Source organism: Colletes gigas, unplaced genomic scaffold (assembly GCF_013123115.1).
Source record: "Colletes gigas isolate AHSC1104 unplaced genomic scaffold, ASM1312311v1 Colletes_gigas_Sc00003, whole genome shotgun sequence".
In the NCBI taxonomy this organism is placed as follows: Eukaryota; Metazoa; Arthropoda; class Insecta; order Hymenoptera; family Colletidae; genus Colletes; species Colletes gigas.
In genome coordinates, this window is record NW_025106632.1 from 4,708,291 (window position 1) to 4,724,886 (window position 16,596).

A 16,596-nucleotide genomic window follows, 5' to 3' on the forward strand; every position below is an offset into this window, starting at 1 on the left:
CGGTTTAAAAAATCGATCACCGTCCCGGGAAAGATCGATTCTGCAGAAAACGGATTCAGAGTCGAGCATCCCTATTATGCCTTGCTAATAAGCGTGGTACATATATCGCGTCGATTATCCGTTAAGTATAGGGTCGAAAAGCATAGGGCTATCGGGGCTGACCATTGGCCGATGACTGCACGTCACTGGCATGCACACACAGTCGTAATTCATACAGTCCGCTATAATGGCCAGCTCTGGCTCTCTGCGCCTATATCTCTGGCCCTGCCTTCCTTCCCCCTCTCTCTCCAGGCTCCCCTCGCCACGAGCAACACGAATAAATCATAAAATTCATAACTGGCCGCGCGCGTCCGTGACTGACTCGGAGAAACCAACAACGAAAGTTTCGACTTCGTACGATATCGAACAAGACAACGGGTTTGGCTTCGACGCCCGGGTTTCTATCGCGAGACGAACGAGAAGCCACGCTCGCGATACGGAAGCAACGAATGCATCGTTTCTATAAATAAAAGACCATTTTGTTGTACACCGGACGAAGAGCGAGACGTCGTCTGGATCGTTCAGATAGAAGAGCACCAGTCTCGATTAGTCTCCCGATTAACCCTTCCCTTACCGTTGCAGCTGTATGGTTATACAAGGTGTCCCAGGTTTTAATGGCCAAACTTTGCCGGTATATACAGTAATGATTCTTAGAACAAACTCCAGACGAGATTCGTAGCCGAACGTTTCTCGGAAGTGGGTGGATCCCCCTTGGAGCCAGTCAAGCGCGAACGGCACATATATATAAAACGATACTAGCTGGGATGCCGGCGACAATTTGTACACAAAACAAAGCTTTTTTTCTTATTCCCTGTCCTTGTCTTCGGTCGTCGATAAAAAGTAAAGGCGATTTCGAGACTCAAGGGCAACGCTCTGTCTAGATATCCACCGGGTGTCGAATTTCGTCTGTGCAGTACGAAAGATGAAAACGAATTAAGAATCGCTACTGTAAATCTATAGAATAAAAATAAATATTATGGTATTATAATGAAGTAAAAATATTGAATTGAATTTTCGTCGTTTGATCGGTGGCTATCTGGATCGATGCAGGTGATCGATGGATCGAGGCGGCTCGCGCCCTAGGAAATAGGTTAGGATTATCGCGCGAATCCGCGTCGGCTTCGTCGCTGACCCTGAGCGTCGGGAACAGGTTTCGCGTCAGAGTCACGCGCGCGATTCCGCATCCCCCGTTTCCTTGAGTTTACGCGAGGGAATGCGCAAAGATTATCGCGCCAATTAGCGCACAGTCCCATGCGTGGGATCGTAGCGATTTCAACCTTCCGATCCGCCTTCGTCAATAAATTTCTTCGCAACGAAGCCGGGGAAAACGAAAAGCAAGGAACGAAGTATTCGTCGATCGTGGCTCGCGAGTCGGTTCCTTTTCTCATTTTGCACGCGCGCGACCTCTATGAAGATTTCGAGGAAATAGAATTTAAGTTTGTCCAACGAAGTTGATCTTTCCTTGCGCATATTCTATTAACGTTCTTTTTAGTTTATAAAAATATATTTAACGTTCTTCTCGATTAGGATGCTTTCATTCTTTATAGGTCGACAAGTATAATAAAAGACAGTGCCAAAACTCGCAGAACAGATCTAACCTAACACAGTTTATACGATCAGACGGGGATATAAATATCCGCGAGCACGTAACTAGAGTTGACCACGCACCGACGAGGTAGACAGCTGCGTTCCCGACTGTTTTTCATTTTTTATTTTCCGTCCCTAATCGGCAGATAACGCGCTCGGGGGTGGGCTCTGTACGAGCCAGCTGCTTTTTGTCTTTACGAAACGCGCATTAAGTGACTCTAATTATAAACACCGCGCTTCTCTATTTCAGGTACGCGATCACGATGATATTTACGGTCGTTCCTCTTCCGGCCAGACAACTTCCTCCTCACCAATCTGACCTGCACTAACCTCTCGTTTCGCTCGCCTGCCAATTCCGTCTGTTCACAATCATTCCTTTCTACTTATTACCGAACAGATCAAATTCCAATACAGTGGCGTAGATACGCATACTTACGAACATTCAAATAATTATATTTCCATTGCGCCTATTATGTCATACAAAATTTTGGTAAATTAGTTAACATTATTTGTTATGGAGGGTGTTCGGTCATACCTGGGAATAATGAGAGATTCTAGAGGCCAAAATAAGACGAAAAACAGGAATACCAATTTGTTGATAGAGGCTTCGTTAAACAGTTATTAACAATTAAATTCAAAAATTTCAAATTCGTTATAGAAAATTTATTTTCGGTTGTGGGGGTTAATAACAATCACTTTTGGTTATTATACATACCCCCGAAATCCTAGGCACTTTCGAGAAAAAAATTCGAGAAGGTGTGAAATTTTCGACATAATTAAAAAATTTCAAATCGTTCTGGAAAAATTATTTTCGGTTGCGAGGGACATTTACAATCATTTTTGGTTATTACACATACCCCCGAAATCCTGCGCATTTTCGAGAAAAAAATTCGAGAAAATATGAAATTTTTCGATAAAATTAAAAAATTTCAAATCGTTCTGGAAAAATTATTTTCGGTTGCGGAGGTCATTTACAATCATTTTTGGTTATTAGACATACCCCCGAAATCCTGCGCATTTTCGAGAAAAAAATTCAGAACGGGTGGAACTTTAAATATTAATAACTTTTTAATGAAGCCTTCACCAAGAAATTGGTATTCTTGATTTTCGTCTTATTTTGGCCTCTGGAATCCCCCATTAAAATTTTTCCCAGGAGTGGCCGAACACCCTGTATTATTTCCTATTGTAATAACTGAACAATGACTCTGTTCCGACATATCCATGTTTTTCTGATGCACGTAATAAAAGTGCGATGATAACGATCTTTCCACAGTTGCCTCAAACTTTCCCACAGTTTCTTGCCTCTTATTGATTATATTCTTCCATGGAAAATCTGTGCCTCCTTATGCGTGGTCTTAAAAATTATACGATAATTTTGTACTAAACGACTGAAGCTCGAGAGTCGCGTTTTGCTCATCTTGAAAAGTATTATAATAGACACATAATTACAAAGAACGCACGGAAGCGCTTTCCTTTCCGAGTCGTGGTTGCTTTCCGGTCGAAACATCCCGCGCAACGTATTCTCGTTTTCGAGGCGAGTAGGACGCGCTTTGCAAATTCGTATCCGTAACTCGTTAACCTATTCGGTACTAAGGATATTTATAACCTAAAAATACTAAGCGTTCCAAGTATTCCTAACGACGTTTTATTCAAATAAAAGATTCCCTTTGTACGTTTGGTTTTCTGCTAGCAAAAAATTTCCTTATTTTAAAATAAATATCCCGATGTTAAAACATTTATTTTTCGAAGCGACTGTACGTATCAAAATAACAGATCTTTATTGCACAACAATGGTATATAAAATTAAATGATGTGTTGTGCAAAGAGAATCGATAAACATTCGGCAAAGTGGAACAATTACACGAACATAATTTGCGTCGAGATAAATGTAAAATTTTAATCGGACGCTCAAAGCTTAACGATCCCGCCACAAGGGTGCGCGCATTTGAGAAATGAGATACTTTCGCGCGACGATAGTAAGCTTAATATCTTAGCGGGCTTATGATAATTGGTTAAATTGGGTGATGCAACTTAAGAACGAGTCGTAATCTTATTATTTCAACGTGTGTTGTTCACCCGTACACCCTATGTAGTACTCGTCAAAGGATTAACAACTTTTTTTTACAGAGCGATTAAGAGTGTCTCGAACACTCGAGCCTTGGGTCAGGCTGGGTCCTGAAATCGCGATACTGTGGTCGACGTCGGAACGACCTAACCTAACCTAACACGAGCTACGGCATCGTGATCTGTAAGCAACCATGAGGAAGAAAAATTAAATAAATTGAATTTATTTAAGACTAGCAAATCATCTTATTTTGTTAAATTGTTGCTTTCTATTTTTCAATGTTAGATTCTGAAGTATCGAAATGTAACCTAACCTAACACGAACTACGGCACCGTGATCTGTAAGCAACCATGAGAAAGAAAAATGAAATAAATTGAATTTATTTAAGACTAGCAAATCATCTTATTTTGTTAAATTGTTGCTTTCTATTTTTCAATGGTAGATTCTGAGGTATCGAAATGTAACCTAACCTAACACGAGCTACGGCATCGTGATCTGTAAGCAACCATGAGAAAGAAAAATGAAATAAATTGAATTTATTTAAGACTATCAAATCATCTTATTTTGTTAAATTGTTGCTTTCTATTTTTCAATGGTAGATTCTGAGGTATCGAAATGTAACCTAACCTAACACGAGCTACGGCATCGTGATCTGTAAGCAACCATGAGAAAGAAAAATGAAATAAATTGAATTTATTTAAGACTAGCAAATCATCTTATTTTGTTAAATTGTTGCTTTCTATATTTCAATGGAAGATTCTGAGGTATCGAAATGCCTCGCGATACCGGTTATGGGTGAAAAGTTTCCACCAAACATCGATTAGTTTCACGTGTTTCGCGGAGAATGGAGAACAAGTTTTCAAGGAGAGGAGTTTCCATTTGCCGTGGAGGGACGAGCATTAGCGTTGACGAGAGGATTCTTATGGTAATGGGGCGATAGGTTTGAGAAAGTCGAGCGTTCGCGGTGGCGAGAAAAGAGAAGAAAAGAGAGACACGGCCAGCTGACAATGGGTCGAGAGAAAACGTTACGCTCGGCCGCGCTTCGCTAACCGAGGGTTACGCGTTCGCTTTTATTTACACCTGGAGCGCACGCGTTTCGTGGTACACCTTACCAACAACTCCCACGCGTCGATGAGCTCGTGCACCAAATATGCCTGGAATTTGCTATGCCCCTTTGCCTAATTCTTCTCGCTCGAGTACGATCGAATCAACGCCACTCGAAATAACTTGTTATCGGTTGATTATTTTGGTTCTTCTAACCTACGCGTCAACGAATTTATTATACGCAGGTGTTTATTGCACTCGCGAGGCGATCGAAGAGCAAACGAAAAGGTCTTCAGTCTCCCTTTTAGTCTCCGACTGAAAAACCAAAGTTATCGCTAGTGGGATGAAATTCAATACGGAGCACGAGCAGGATCGCTTTCAACGAGCTTCTGTTTACATAGTCGGCGACCGTACGAGTCGATGGGACGTTCGCGCTGAGAAAACATAAACACCGGATTATTCGGTTGCCTCGGTCCAGCGTGAAAATTGTAAAAAGTTGGAACTCCCGACCTATAAATATAATTTGCTACGACGGAGTTAAAATCCAGAAAATAAAGGCGACTTCGAGGCTCAACGATATCGTTGCGTGTAAGAATTACTAACCTAACCTATACCTACTATGAAAAGTGTCCTCTTCTCTTTCGACGATCGCGCGAGGGAATTTTGCCGCGAATTAAATGGCGGACGAGCCCAATTCGCCGGCTAGACGCGAATTCGTCAGAAAGCGACGATGAAATCGATTAGACGGGGGGAACGGGGGGGGGGCGAGACGGCGTTTTCGTGGCCCTTTTTGATTCGACACAACGGGGCTAGGCAAAGTTTCAGCAGCGTTACGCGTTATATTGCAGGCAGTTACAACCGGCGGGATATAAATAGGCGGCGTCAGTCGGCCGAATCCAGGAAAAGTTCGCGGCGACTCGGGCTAACCTGCAACGGAAATGGGATGCGCGCGACGACGCTTTTGGTGCCACCTGCCCCCCGACTTTACAGCCTATTCACCGACGTTCTCTTATCACTATCAATCAACAACCAAATCCCCTTTTTTTTTTCTTTTTTGCTCCGTGATTGCTTCTTACAATAGATATTACATCGAGCTTCGAAACAATTGGCAAAGTTATAGGCCTTTCAACTCGACTGCCTGTACATATACATATGCAAATAAAATTCAACGTATACCTATAAAGTTTTCCAACAAGAACGATAGAACTTTCAATTGTCGTAGGCTTTCGTATAATAATTTAAAAACTTTCATCATCGTCCTTACAATATCCAATTAACTGAAGAATTGAAGCCCGGGCTAACCTTGGCGCAAGTTTTACGACAGTCCAAATATTGACGTCTAGATTAAGTGCCCTAATATTTATAACCGGCGGTGCATATACGTGAAGTTAAAGAGAACTGATATCTTCAAAAGGCCCCGCTGTGGCTCGTGTGAATATTCGGCCACGGGTTAACGAAGAATGTTAACGAGGCGTTCGTTCCGAATTTTTCAGGCTGCTCGAGTGTACACTGCCGTGCTCGATGCACTTCAAGCACTCCTGGGCACCGTCAGTTCCCAGCGATGAAAGAACTTCTTTGTTCGGTCGAGGAAAGACCGAACACCGAGAACCCCGTCTTTCGCGACTGCCGAGCAACTATGATCACAGACTACGACAAATGCCAACTGTAATCCATTATCGACATCTGACGGCTGATTTGATATTAATGCGGTGACTCGGTGTATAATATGGCATGATTTAATCCGAAATAAAATGGTCTTGTCCAGTACTGAATTTACAAATTAATCTATACAAGTTACAAACAGCTTTCTGTTCCTTTTTGGTTATAAAAACAACTTACGAATATCAAAGGAGTCAACAGTAAACCTAACCTCTTTTTGAATCGACGATATTTTTTTTTAAGATGCAATACGAATTGCGTGTTTTTACGAGCAAGCTATGAAGAACGTAAAATGAGAACGTTCCACTATTTTTTCATTGAAATTTAAAGATAATTGTACAGGGTTGCTTCTTGAACAATTGGCAAAGTTGTATAACTCTGAACTGCACTTCCTGTCTGTACATATAAATAAAACGTAGTTATGTTGCGTGCTTGTTACCCCTGGTACGTGAAGACGGCTGGACGGATCGCGATGAAACTTGGAACGTATCCATAGGGTAGTCCAATTTAAAATATAAACTATGTATATAGGATGTTCGGCCACCCATGGAAAAAATTTTAATGAGAGATTCTAGAGGTGAAAATAGGACGAAAATCAAGAACACCAATTTGTTGATGGAGACTTCGTTAAAAAGTTATTAACGTTAAAATTTCCGCCGGTACCGAATTTTTTTCTCGAAAGTGGGTAGGATTTCGGGGGTATGTGTAATGACCAAAAATGATTGCAATTGACCCCCGCAACCGAAAATAATTTTTTTAGAATGATATGAAATTTTTCAATTTTGCCGAAAAATTTGTCCAACTATTGAATTTTTTTCTCGAAAGTGGGTAGGATTTCGGGGGTATGTTTATTCACCAAAAATGATTGTAATTGGCCCCTGCAACTAAAAATAATTTTTTCAAAACGATTTGAAATTTTTTTTTTCCGTCGAAAAATTTCACATTTTCTCGAATTTTTTTCTAGAAAGTGGTTAGGATTTCGGGGGTATGTGTATTCACCAAAAATGATTGTAATTGACCCCCGCAACCGAAAATTATTTTTTTAGAACGATATGAAATTTTTTAATTTTGTCGAAAATTTCACACCTTCTCGAATTTTTTTCTCAAAAGTGGGTAGGATTTCGGGGATATGTCTAATCACTAAAAATGATTATCATTAACCCTCGCAACCGAAAATAATTTTTCCAGAACGATTTGAAAGTTTTTTTTTTCGTTGAAAAATTTAGGCACCTACCCCCTGTCGATTTTTCTTAAAAATTCATTTTCGATTTTTAGTAATTTTGTTTGACGCCCTACAGAAAAGTTGTTTAATACTTTTTTGTAGGTACCCATGAGCTCTACTGCAGAACAAAGTTTCATTGAAATACATTCACTATTGCGGGAGTTATGGCTGTTTGGAAATTGTACCCTTTTTATGGGGTTTTTCTGATTTGCGGGATCAAGGAACAACTTTTTCAATATTGTCAGAACTTCTACATATTCTTCACCAAAATATGCGTTGTTTGTCGTTCGAAACATTGAAAGTTATGACGTTTTAAAGACATGTATGAAATTTCAGGTTAGCATTTCTGGCCTCACATTAGTTTCTCGGTAATGAATTTTTTTCTCGAAAATGCGTAGGATTTCGGGGATATGTGTGACGACCAAAAATAATTGTAATCAAATCCTGCAAGCGAAAATAATTTTTACAGAATGATTTGAAAGTTTTTTTTTCGTCGAATTTAGGTACCTAATTAGATTTTCGGTAAGGAATTTTTTTCTCAAAAATGCGTAGGATTTCGGGGATATGTGTGACGACCAAAAATAATTGTAATCGAACCCTGCAACCGAAAATAATTTTTCCAGAACAATTTGAAAGTTCTTTTTCTCGTCGAAAAATTTCGGAATTAGTTTTTCGATAAGGAATTTTTTTCTCGAAAGTGCGTAGAATTTCGAGGGTATGTGTAATGACTAAAAGTAATTGTAATCGACCCCTGCATATAAAAATAATTTTTTCCGAACGATTTGAAATTTTTTAATTCAAAAAAATTTCAGCATCTACCCGATTTTTTTTCTCGAAAATGGGTAGGATTTTGGAGGTATGTGTATTCACCAAAAATGATTGTAATCGACCCCTGCATATAAAAATAATTTTTTCGAAACGATTTGAAATTTTTTAATTTAATTTTTTAATAACTTTTTAACAAAGCCTCAATCAAGAAATTGATATTCCCATTAAAATTTTTACCAGGGGTGGCTGAACACCCTGTATAACATCGTATAATTTTTATCGAGAAGGGAAAGTTTCCTGACCCGAAAAACATTATTAGGTTAAGGTACGAGCTATTTTTTGGAAATTTGTCGACACAATATTATTATTTTTTTAAATAATATAGACTGAAATTATATTTAGCGAGCACTTGTGGGGTGCACACTTTTTTAGTCGAGGAGGCCTCCGATCGTTCCTCAACTTCGCGACCTCGGAAACCTTCGTCCAATTTACAATCGAGGGATCGAAACGTGCGCACAGAAACTGGTCTGGATTTGGATCCGAATTAAAATAAAACGAAACCCCGCGGTAATCCACAGTTTTATTCTTAGTGGTCTCCCTCGCGGTTCGATCGATGATTAATTATAGTCGAACGGTTTAAAAATACGCGTGCCCGCGGAAGGTTTTTTCCAGCGAGTAAACAATCTTCGAAATCCCACGGTTTGAGTATCGATCTGTCCGTTTTCCCCGGCGTTTAGCCGCGCCGTTATCCTAGAATCGGACGCGAAGCGTGTCGAAGAGACACGTGAAAACATTGGAACGCAACGGAAACTAAACGGGTACGTGGTTCGAAGCACTGGGAACGAGTTAAACCGATAAGCCGCGCTAGTTGCAAACAGTAGCATGAATAGTTAAAGAGAGTGATCGTGAGTTTCAATGAAAGCAAACAATAACTGTTATAATAATGTCATAATGCCGTCGAAGGCAGTCAGGAATGTTCTATATCGATTTAACTTAAAAATTACGCGTACACGATATGAATACGAATATGCATAATCCAAATGCATACGTGGCCTTCGTACTACGTTACCCCCTTTTACTTGCAATGAAAGGAACCAAACTGTTCCACTTCATTTTCGGTCGATTAACAATGAGAGAACAAAAATGAAACTACGAAAATAATATTCACGTTCGAGCAATCAACTATCCGAAGAGTATTCGAATTTTGTTCAATGGAGGCCAAAATAAGACGAAAGTCAAGAATATCAAGTTCTTGACTGAGGCTTCGTTAAAAAGTTATTAACAATTAAATTCAAAGATTTCAAATCGTTCTGGAAAAATTATTTTCGATTGCGGGGGTCAATTACAATCATTTTTGGTTATTATACATATCCTCGAAATCCTAGGCACTTTCGAGAAAAAAATTCGAGAAGGTGTGAAATTTTTCGACAAAATTAAAGAATTTCAAATCGTTCTGGAAAAATTATTTTCGGTTGCGAGGGTTAATGATAATCATTTTTAGTGATTAGACATATCCCCGAAATCCTGCGCATTTTTTGAGAAAAAAATTCAGTATGGGTGGAACTTTAAACGTTAATAACTTTTTAATAAAGCCTTCATCAACAAATTAGTATTCTTGATTTTCGTCTTATTTTGGCCTCTAGAATCCCTCATCAAAATTTTTCCCAGGGTTGACCGACCAACCTGTATTCTGGCCACCGACTTCCACGATCGTCATTTGAGAATTAATTGACCTTCGAACGCGAGGCAAACGGAGATCAACGTAAACAGCTTTCTTCGCTAAACGCGACTGTTTCCAGTACGAGGAACTTGGTAGATGCGTCGTTTCCCGGAAGCGGCCGGTAAGATTAACGTTGGCGAGCAAAACGTGAATTAGCGGCCCTAGCGAATGAATGAAACGCGAGAATCTTCGAACGAGAATGCTCGCTACTAACCGACCCGGGTACTCGACGACAATATTGTGTACGTTGTGCAAATTTATATGAATGACTCTGTTGCGAGTCTGCGATACCGCTGGCTTAAAAGTTACGTGCACGGTGCAACCACAATGGAGACGATTCGACTCGATAAAATAACACGGTACGGAATAAAAATACATATACAGTGTACTACTAGAAATGAACTATGACTATATATGTACTCATTAACACTATTAAAATTTCAAGCTTATATCTAAATAAGAAGTTTGTCTATCCCTGGGATACCTTCTACGAGGGAAACTGTACTTGGATAATAAAACTTTCGGAAGAAACGAGCCCCGTAACAGGAAACGACACGTGCTAAATTTCACTCTGCAGAACTAGTACGCTTCCGAAGATTCGCGATAGTTGACGATGATTATTCATTCAACGTTTTTATCACTAAACTGTATGAATTTTAAATAAACCTGATGCGGCTGAAATAACGTCGATGCAACTAAACCTGAATAATTATGCGTTATAAACATATAAGAATACGCGACTAAAAATAATAAATACATTTTCAACAATTTCCAATAGTCGTCGATAACTTTTCATTCAACATCTTTATCGCTCAAGACGTAAACATTTGAACATAAAAAGACCATCGTAGAAACGCTGATGTATACTCATACAGAATTCAAGTTGTAAAAAATATGTCCTTAGGTTCGTTAATCGCGGTTCGACCGCGAACCACGCGACAAAGATGTAAATAAAAGCGCTTACGTTCGGCCTGTTACGGGAATCTCATGTTCTCCGGTAAGTGTTCGCGATCGCTGACACTTTCACTCGGGGTCAAGTTCATTCCGTTGATCGACGAATTCTTTGATCGTTGTTCCCGCACGAGATCCATCGAGCGTCACATTTTGATCGCGCGCGTTTCCCGCACCGGCAACGTGTATTCGTACTCGGCGCCGCGCACTTCTCACGCATCGACACTCCCGCGCTCCACGACGCGCGCACTGTGAATGATCACGCAGCGAGATACGTTGATCCGGCGTCCACGGTGATCGCGTACACAAGCCCCGGCGACCAATCGGAGACCAGCCACGGATACCCTCCAGTCCAATAGGAACGACGCCAAGTTTCACGCGTGACGGACTTACCGACCGTACCATCTGTCAATACGCTTGAATTTTAAACACGTGTCGTGTTTCAACTTTCTTTTAACGCATTCTTCACTATAAAACTATTTTCCAACGATCGTTTCACGAGGCATCCATCAATTTGAACTATAGCTTGACGCGAAAGGATTGTTAAACACGACAGTCTTTACAAGCATTCTATGATAAAGATTTTTTAAAACCTATTAAATCTTGACAGAATTCTTTACCCTTTCAAAACAAAGAATGCTTTTCTTTGGTATTTTCTACCACCTCAAATCCTAACAGATAGATGATTTGTAATAAACTAAATTACTCTTAGAAATAATATTGCATTTTTACCATTTTTCTAAAGAACAACGTCGCATCGGCTGAAGCTTTATTGCGTTTCGCCCTAAGAAGACAAGGACTGCTCGATGGACTATGATTCTGCTCGATTGGTTCTTTTTTATGCCGATCGATCGATTAATGCCTAACATTAATCACAGGGCGCAAGACCCGGGGAAGCGAATTAGAATAGGAAGGAAGACGACTTGTTCCGCAGCCGTCCGTAGATATATGATAAACGAAATGGAACTATATAAGGTGGCGCGGTGGCATGCACTCCGTGGTAGAATTATGGTGCAAGCTGCGAGTCGCGCGTTCGATGTGCTTGTGCTGACCGCACTCCTGACGCTGCTGTTCGTCGATCAAGTAAGAACGACGACGAGGAACTCGACTTGTAATGATGCAGCCACCATGTACCGCTGCAGCATGCTATAACCCCGTAGAATGTTAGCGCATATCTCGTGTACCAGTGTCTCCTTGTTCTATTCTGCTCGACCCGAGGTCGATCAATACGTCGGTTTTACGCACGGTTCGCCCGTGTCTAGACAATGAACCCCTGTTCGCTGTATTTCTTGTCCATGCGTAAGTCTTTTACCAGATTCACTTTTGTTTCACATGACAACTCGATAACGTCGCTCTTCTTTCCTCGAATCAACTGTGCGCGACAAATTCGTCGTTGTATCGCGTGCATTTTCTCTCGCGACGAAAACAATCCTTTCTCGTGCGGATGTCCCTCGATGGGATATGAGAGAGTCGGTGGAATTTTTCTACAGCAAGTATCGTGACATTTCTCATTGATGATTCGACGGATAATCGAAATTTTACACGCTAGATTCCTGCAAAAGATATTACATTAAAAGCCCCGACACATTCGCATGTAATGCTTAATTTAAATAAATCACAATTAAATAAAAATTGAATTTAATTCGACTACCTTTCATTTAATAAAAGTTACTTTTTCGCTTTATATTCAAGGTGTCTTCTAGGCTGTGCAATGGGGGGCATGTGTAAGTTTCTCACGCATAGTCTTAAAACCGGCCCACCTGAATTTTTTAAAACATACCGAGCGAACGTTTAATTATTTTTAGCTGCTCTCCTCCAAAAGACTGTTGTTCCTTTGGCTGTTGTTACAGTGTATTCCAAGTGCACTCTACATCAGACATGTTTAATTTCTTGATTTGGACTTATTGGTACTTATGGTCAGTACATTGATTATCCGTGCGGCAGCTCTTTTAAAAGAGTCGTAGTCAATGTACAATCTATATTATTTAGGGCAGCGGTACTTATAGGGTTGGCTATAGCAGCAGCATGCGGTTGCTGGCTATGGAGACGCAACCGCTCGGTCATGGTGGAAGACTGTGCCTCTTCGGATAGAGCTTCCACAGGACCATGGTACCCACCGCCGCATTATAGTCACTGTAGTTCCTTCGTTCAAGCATTGCCGCCACCCTACAACGAGGTACATGTTATTTATACGACTCATATAGATTTCATTATTATATCAATACTCTTGAATTTTTAGGTTACAGCCAAGCCGGATTTGTATCCATTGGTGATCGGATACGACGAGGGATCGGGCAAAGGAACATCAGGATTTGTGATGCGTTACTTCAGATCACTGTCACACGCGAGCACACTGGACTCCCTGAGCTCCAGTTTCATGTGCAATATGGTAAACGAAGCAAATACCATAATTCCACCACCGTACTCCTGTAACAATAGCGTCGATGAGCTATCCGCAGTGGAATGCGAGAGGATGGAAAACATGGATGTTGGTTCCGTTGTTTCGTTGGCTAATCATAGGACAACGTCTGACATATCGAGTTTAGCTGCTCAATCTCCGTGTTCACCACCACGGGCTACTAGTCCAACGATAGAGGTATCGGACTTATGTGCCAATAAATATTAATAAACGTCACGTTATGTCAGAAATGTCAACTGACAGCCAATATTATTTTACAGTTACGTGAACTGTTAGACAAAATTCAACAGCTACCACAGCTACCCAGTGGGCATAGCACCGTTTTGCCTTGTTATCAAAATCGACCTCAAGTTCTGTGTACGACGAATGCAAACGGCTCTACGCAACGGCCTCTAAGTCCAGGTGACGTTGTCGGATCATACAAAGCCAGAAGAACACGAGGGAAAATGTACATGCCGTTAGGCCATCCGGGTTCAAAAAACAAAACAAAACGATGGTTGTCGCGTTCGGCGCCGACAACGCCATCGGGCACGATACCAATGTCCTTCTTGCCCGGGCAAAGTAGGCGACCTTCTGAAGCGGATGGCAACAATCAGCAGGTAGTTCCGTTACTCTCGGAACAAGACGAGACGGAGAACAATACCGTCGATCATATGAACGGCATCCCGCCGCTGTCCGAGCAAGAAGAAGACCGGCAACAAACATGACGAATCGTCTAAGTATTTTTTAAATATTAAGAACTCGATTCCAGATATCGTCGTACCGAGTAATCTGTATATTTTTTAACGTGGCTGGTAAAACTCCTCGTCGCAGTTTTAAGCGAACCGTTACCGTGTATAAAGTTTGGCAATTGATTTCGTCCGGAAACAAATACCGCCAGTGCTCCTAGAAAAGAGAAACTTGTTCAATGCTGTGACCTAATTTACGTTTGTCCGACATCCGCAGCCAAACGCCGTAGTAAATTTTCTTTTTTCTAGCGAGTCTTCTGAACCGAACCGTTACGCGATAGTATGATAAACGATAACGTACACCTTAAGCTCTATGGAATAGCTTGCAGTTAACTTACAAACTGACAAACACACACATACATACATACACACACACACACATACACACGAAACGTTACGATAATAGATTTTACGTAGACGATACCGAAGCTCCGCTTTTTGAACTCACAACCAAACTGTGTATTTGATACATCGAATTGAATTTTTTGCGTAACTCGAACGAAACGTAAACCATAAGTTAAGGGAAACGAAACCTTAGTTGTTGCATCGATAAGTTTTAATCGTACACAGTAATACAGTGTCCATCCAAAAGCAGCCAGCCAGAGAGAAGTTAAGGACAATATACGAATATAAAAAAAGTAGCGCTGTGTCCGAGCGTGAATGAAACAGCGATACGCGAGAAGAGAAGCACGATTTCACGCGTCAACGTACAATATCAATTCCGTCAAGCGGTAGAGGAGAAAAGGATTCGTTGTAAACGAATACTTAAACGCAAGCACAACGATTGCAGCGTCGTTATAGGTAATTTTAATTCGAACGACGCGAAGAATCTAATACGTACGGAGAAAACGATCGATATAGGGCGCCGAGGTGAAGCGATAAATCTACGGTGTCATCGCGATGATCCCCCCCATTCATAATCATAGAATTTACCAAACATTTGTTACAACTAATCACAGACTTTATTCTTTAAGACGTAACGAGAAGCAGTCACTTTAAAACTGTACCACGTCATTCACGTACACACCATGTATTAACGTGTATTTTTTTATAAATCAGATAACAAATAAAAAGTCCAAGCTTTTACTTGATCGTTCCACCTGTTACCGTATATCCCCGTTGTTACTACTTTAATCGACGATCGTCGTTATTAATAAAGATGTTGGAATTGTCTTTATACTTTACTCGCTATTTATCCTAATCTCCGTGCGATCTTCCACTCGAGACACGTCCGTTTCGATTCCATCACTGGCGGATCAGCGCTATAAACATGGAACGATTAACTGAAGCGCGGGAATTAATCGAGAATCGATATTTCAAAAACTCAAATAACAAGTTAACCCCAGTGGTTCTTAACCTGTAGTTCGCGGATCTTGAGAGTATCATAGATATCTGAAGTTTCGCGAACTTGCACAGAGAAATTTTACTTTCATTTATATTCGTTGCATACATTATGCCTAAAAATATTAACTTTATCTTTAAATTAAATCTTTCGATTTAATGTCCTGAATTTACCATTATAATTTATACAGTCCGTGGAAAAAATTAAGAACCACTGGCCTAACCTACAACTAAACGACTTAAAATGTGTCCTGCTCGTTTGCAGATCCGGTAGCGCGTCTTTTTTGGTTTCCAAGAAAAACACGCAATGTCCGTAAGTAAAAAGAAAATATCGATATCGAAGGTTTGTCGATGAAAAGCTGATAAACTAATTTGATTTGAACGTTTCTTTTTACAGGTGGCGAAACAGGTAAAGCTTTGTTATATTATCAACATAACCTCCAAATCGTTTCATGTTTTGTATATTTTATAGCAACAGAATGCCCATGGGGAGCCCAAAGAAAAGAGGAGGAAAGAGAGTATTCTTGATTTGTCCAAGTATTTAGAGAAGAACATTAGGGTAAAGTTTGCTGGGGGTAGGGAGGCCTCAGGAATTCTTAAGGGGTACGATCCTCTGCTTAACTTGGTGCTGGATAATACTACGGAATACCTCAGAGGTAATTTCATGAATTATTTTAATCAACGGATACGTTAAAGGAAAATATATTTGGTATAAACGCTTACCATGATGTTCGTCTTGTTAGATCCCGATGATCCGTATAAGTTAAATCAAGATACTCGTATGCTTGGCTTGGTCGTATGCAGAGGCACATCTGTAGTACTTATCTGTCCAGTAGATGGAATGGAATCTATTCAGAACCCTTTTATACAACAAGATGGTTAACTAAATTCATTTTTCCTCTGATCGAGATTATTATTTGAAAAGCAAGGCACTTTGTTTTGCAGAAAATCTAGTTTACGAAATGTTGAAAAGGTGAATTCTTTTGTAATGGAAATGGACATAATTTATTTTACATCGTAAACTATGTAAACTTATATAGTAAATAAATGGAT

The 16,596-nt window shown here is 40.3% G+C and overlaps 3 protein-coding genes across 5 annotated transcripts in view; 2 read left to right on the plus strand and 1 right to left on the minus strand.

Moving 5' to 3' along the window:
- The window catches only part of LOC122404643, a 39,849-nt gene extending 28,430 nt beyond the window's left edge, over window positions 1–11,419 (minus strand). Inside the window, exon 1 of one of the 3 annotated variants that reach the window (XM_043408795.1) lies at window positions 11,069–11,419. The gene's annotated coding sequence lies outside the window, so the exon portion shown is untranslated. The remainder of the gene's footprint in view (window positions 1–11,068) is intronic. The other 2 variants (XM_043408796.1, XM_043408794.1) reach the window with 2 other exon arrangements.
- Window positions 11,420–11,868: 449 nt separating this feature from the next.
- LOC122404953 lies at window positions 11,869–15,315 on the plus strand. The gene is made up of 6 exons (XM_043409365.1): window positions 11,869–12,138; window positions 12,748–12,779; window positions 12,861–12,971; window positions 13,045–13,231; window positions 13,295–13,651; window positions 13,735–15,315. The coding sequence occupies exons 1-6, from the start codon at window positions 11,869–11,871 to the stop codon at window positions 14,179–14,181; spliced, it is 1,404 nt and encodes a 467-aa protein (XP_043265300.1). The 3' UTR covers window positions 14,182–15,315.
- A 418-nt stretch (window positions 15,316–15,733) lies between these two features.
- On the plus strand, window positions 15,734–16,574 carry LOC122404955 (U6 snRNA-associated Sm-like protein LSm7). The gene is made up of 4 exons (XM_043409367.1): window positions 15,734–15,856; window positions 15,941–15,952; window positions 16,016–16,199; window positions 16,287–16,574. Exons 1-4 carry the CDS (start codon window positions 15,851–15,853, stop codon window positions 16,424–16,426), a joined length of 342 nt encoding a protein of 113 aa, XP_043265302.1. The 5' UTR covers window positions 15,734–15,850; the 3' UTR covers window positions 16,427–16,574.
- The last annotated feature ends 22 nt before the right edge of the window (window positions 16,575–16,596 follow it).

Excerpts from the sequence above, each read along its gene's own strand:
- LOC122404955 (XM_043409367.1), top strand. Across the intron at positions 16,200-16,286 it reads TACTACGGAATACCTCAGAG|ATCCCGATGATCCGTATAAG; the intron begins GTAATTTCATGA and ends TCGTCTTGTTAG.
- LOC122404953 (XM_043409365.1), top strand. The coding sequence starts at position 11,869 with ATGATTCTGCTCGATTGGTTCTTTTTTATGCCGATCGATCGATTAATG. Across the intron at positions 12,972-13,044 it reads TGGACTTATTGGTACTTATG|GGCAGCGGTACTTATAGGGT; the intron begins GTCAGTACATTG and ends TATATTATTTAG. Across the intron at positions 13,652-13,734 it reads CTACTAGTCCAACGATAGAG|TTACGTGAACTGTTAGACAA; the intron begins GTATCGGACTTA and ends ATTATTTTACAG.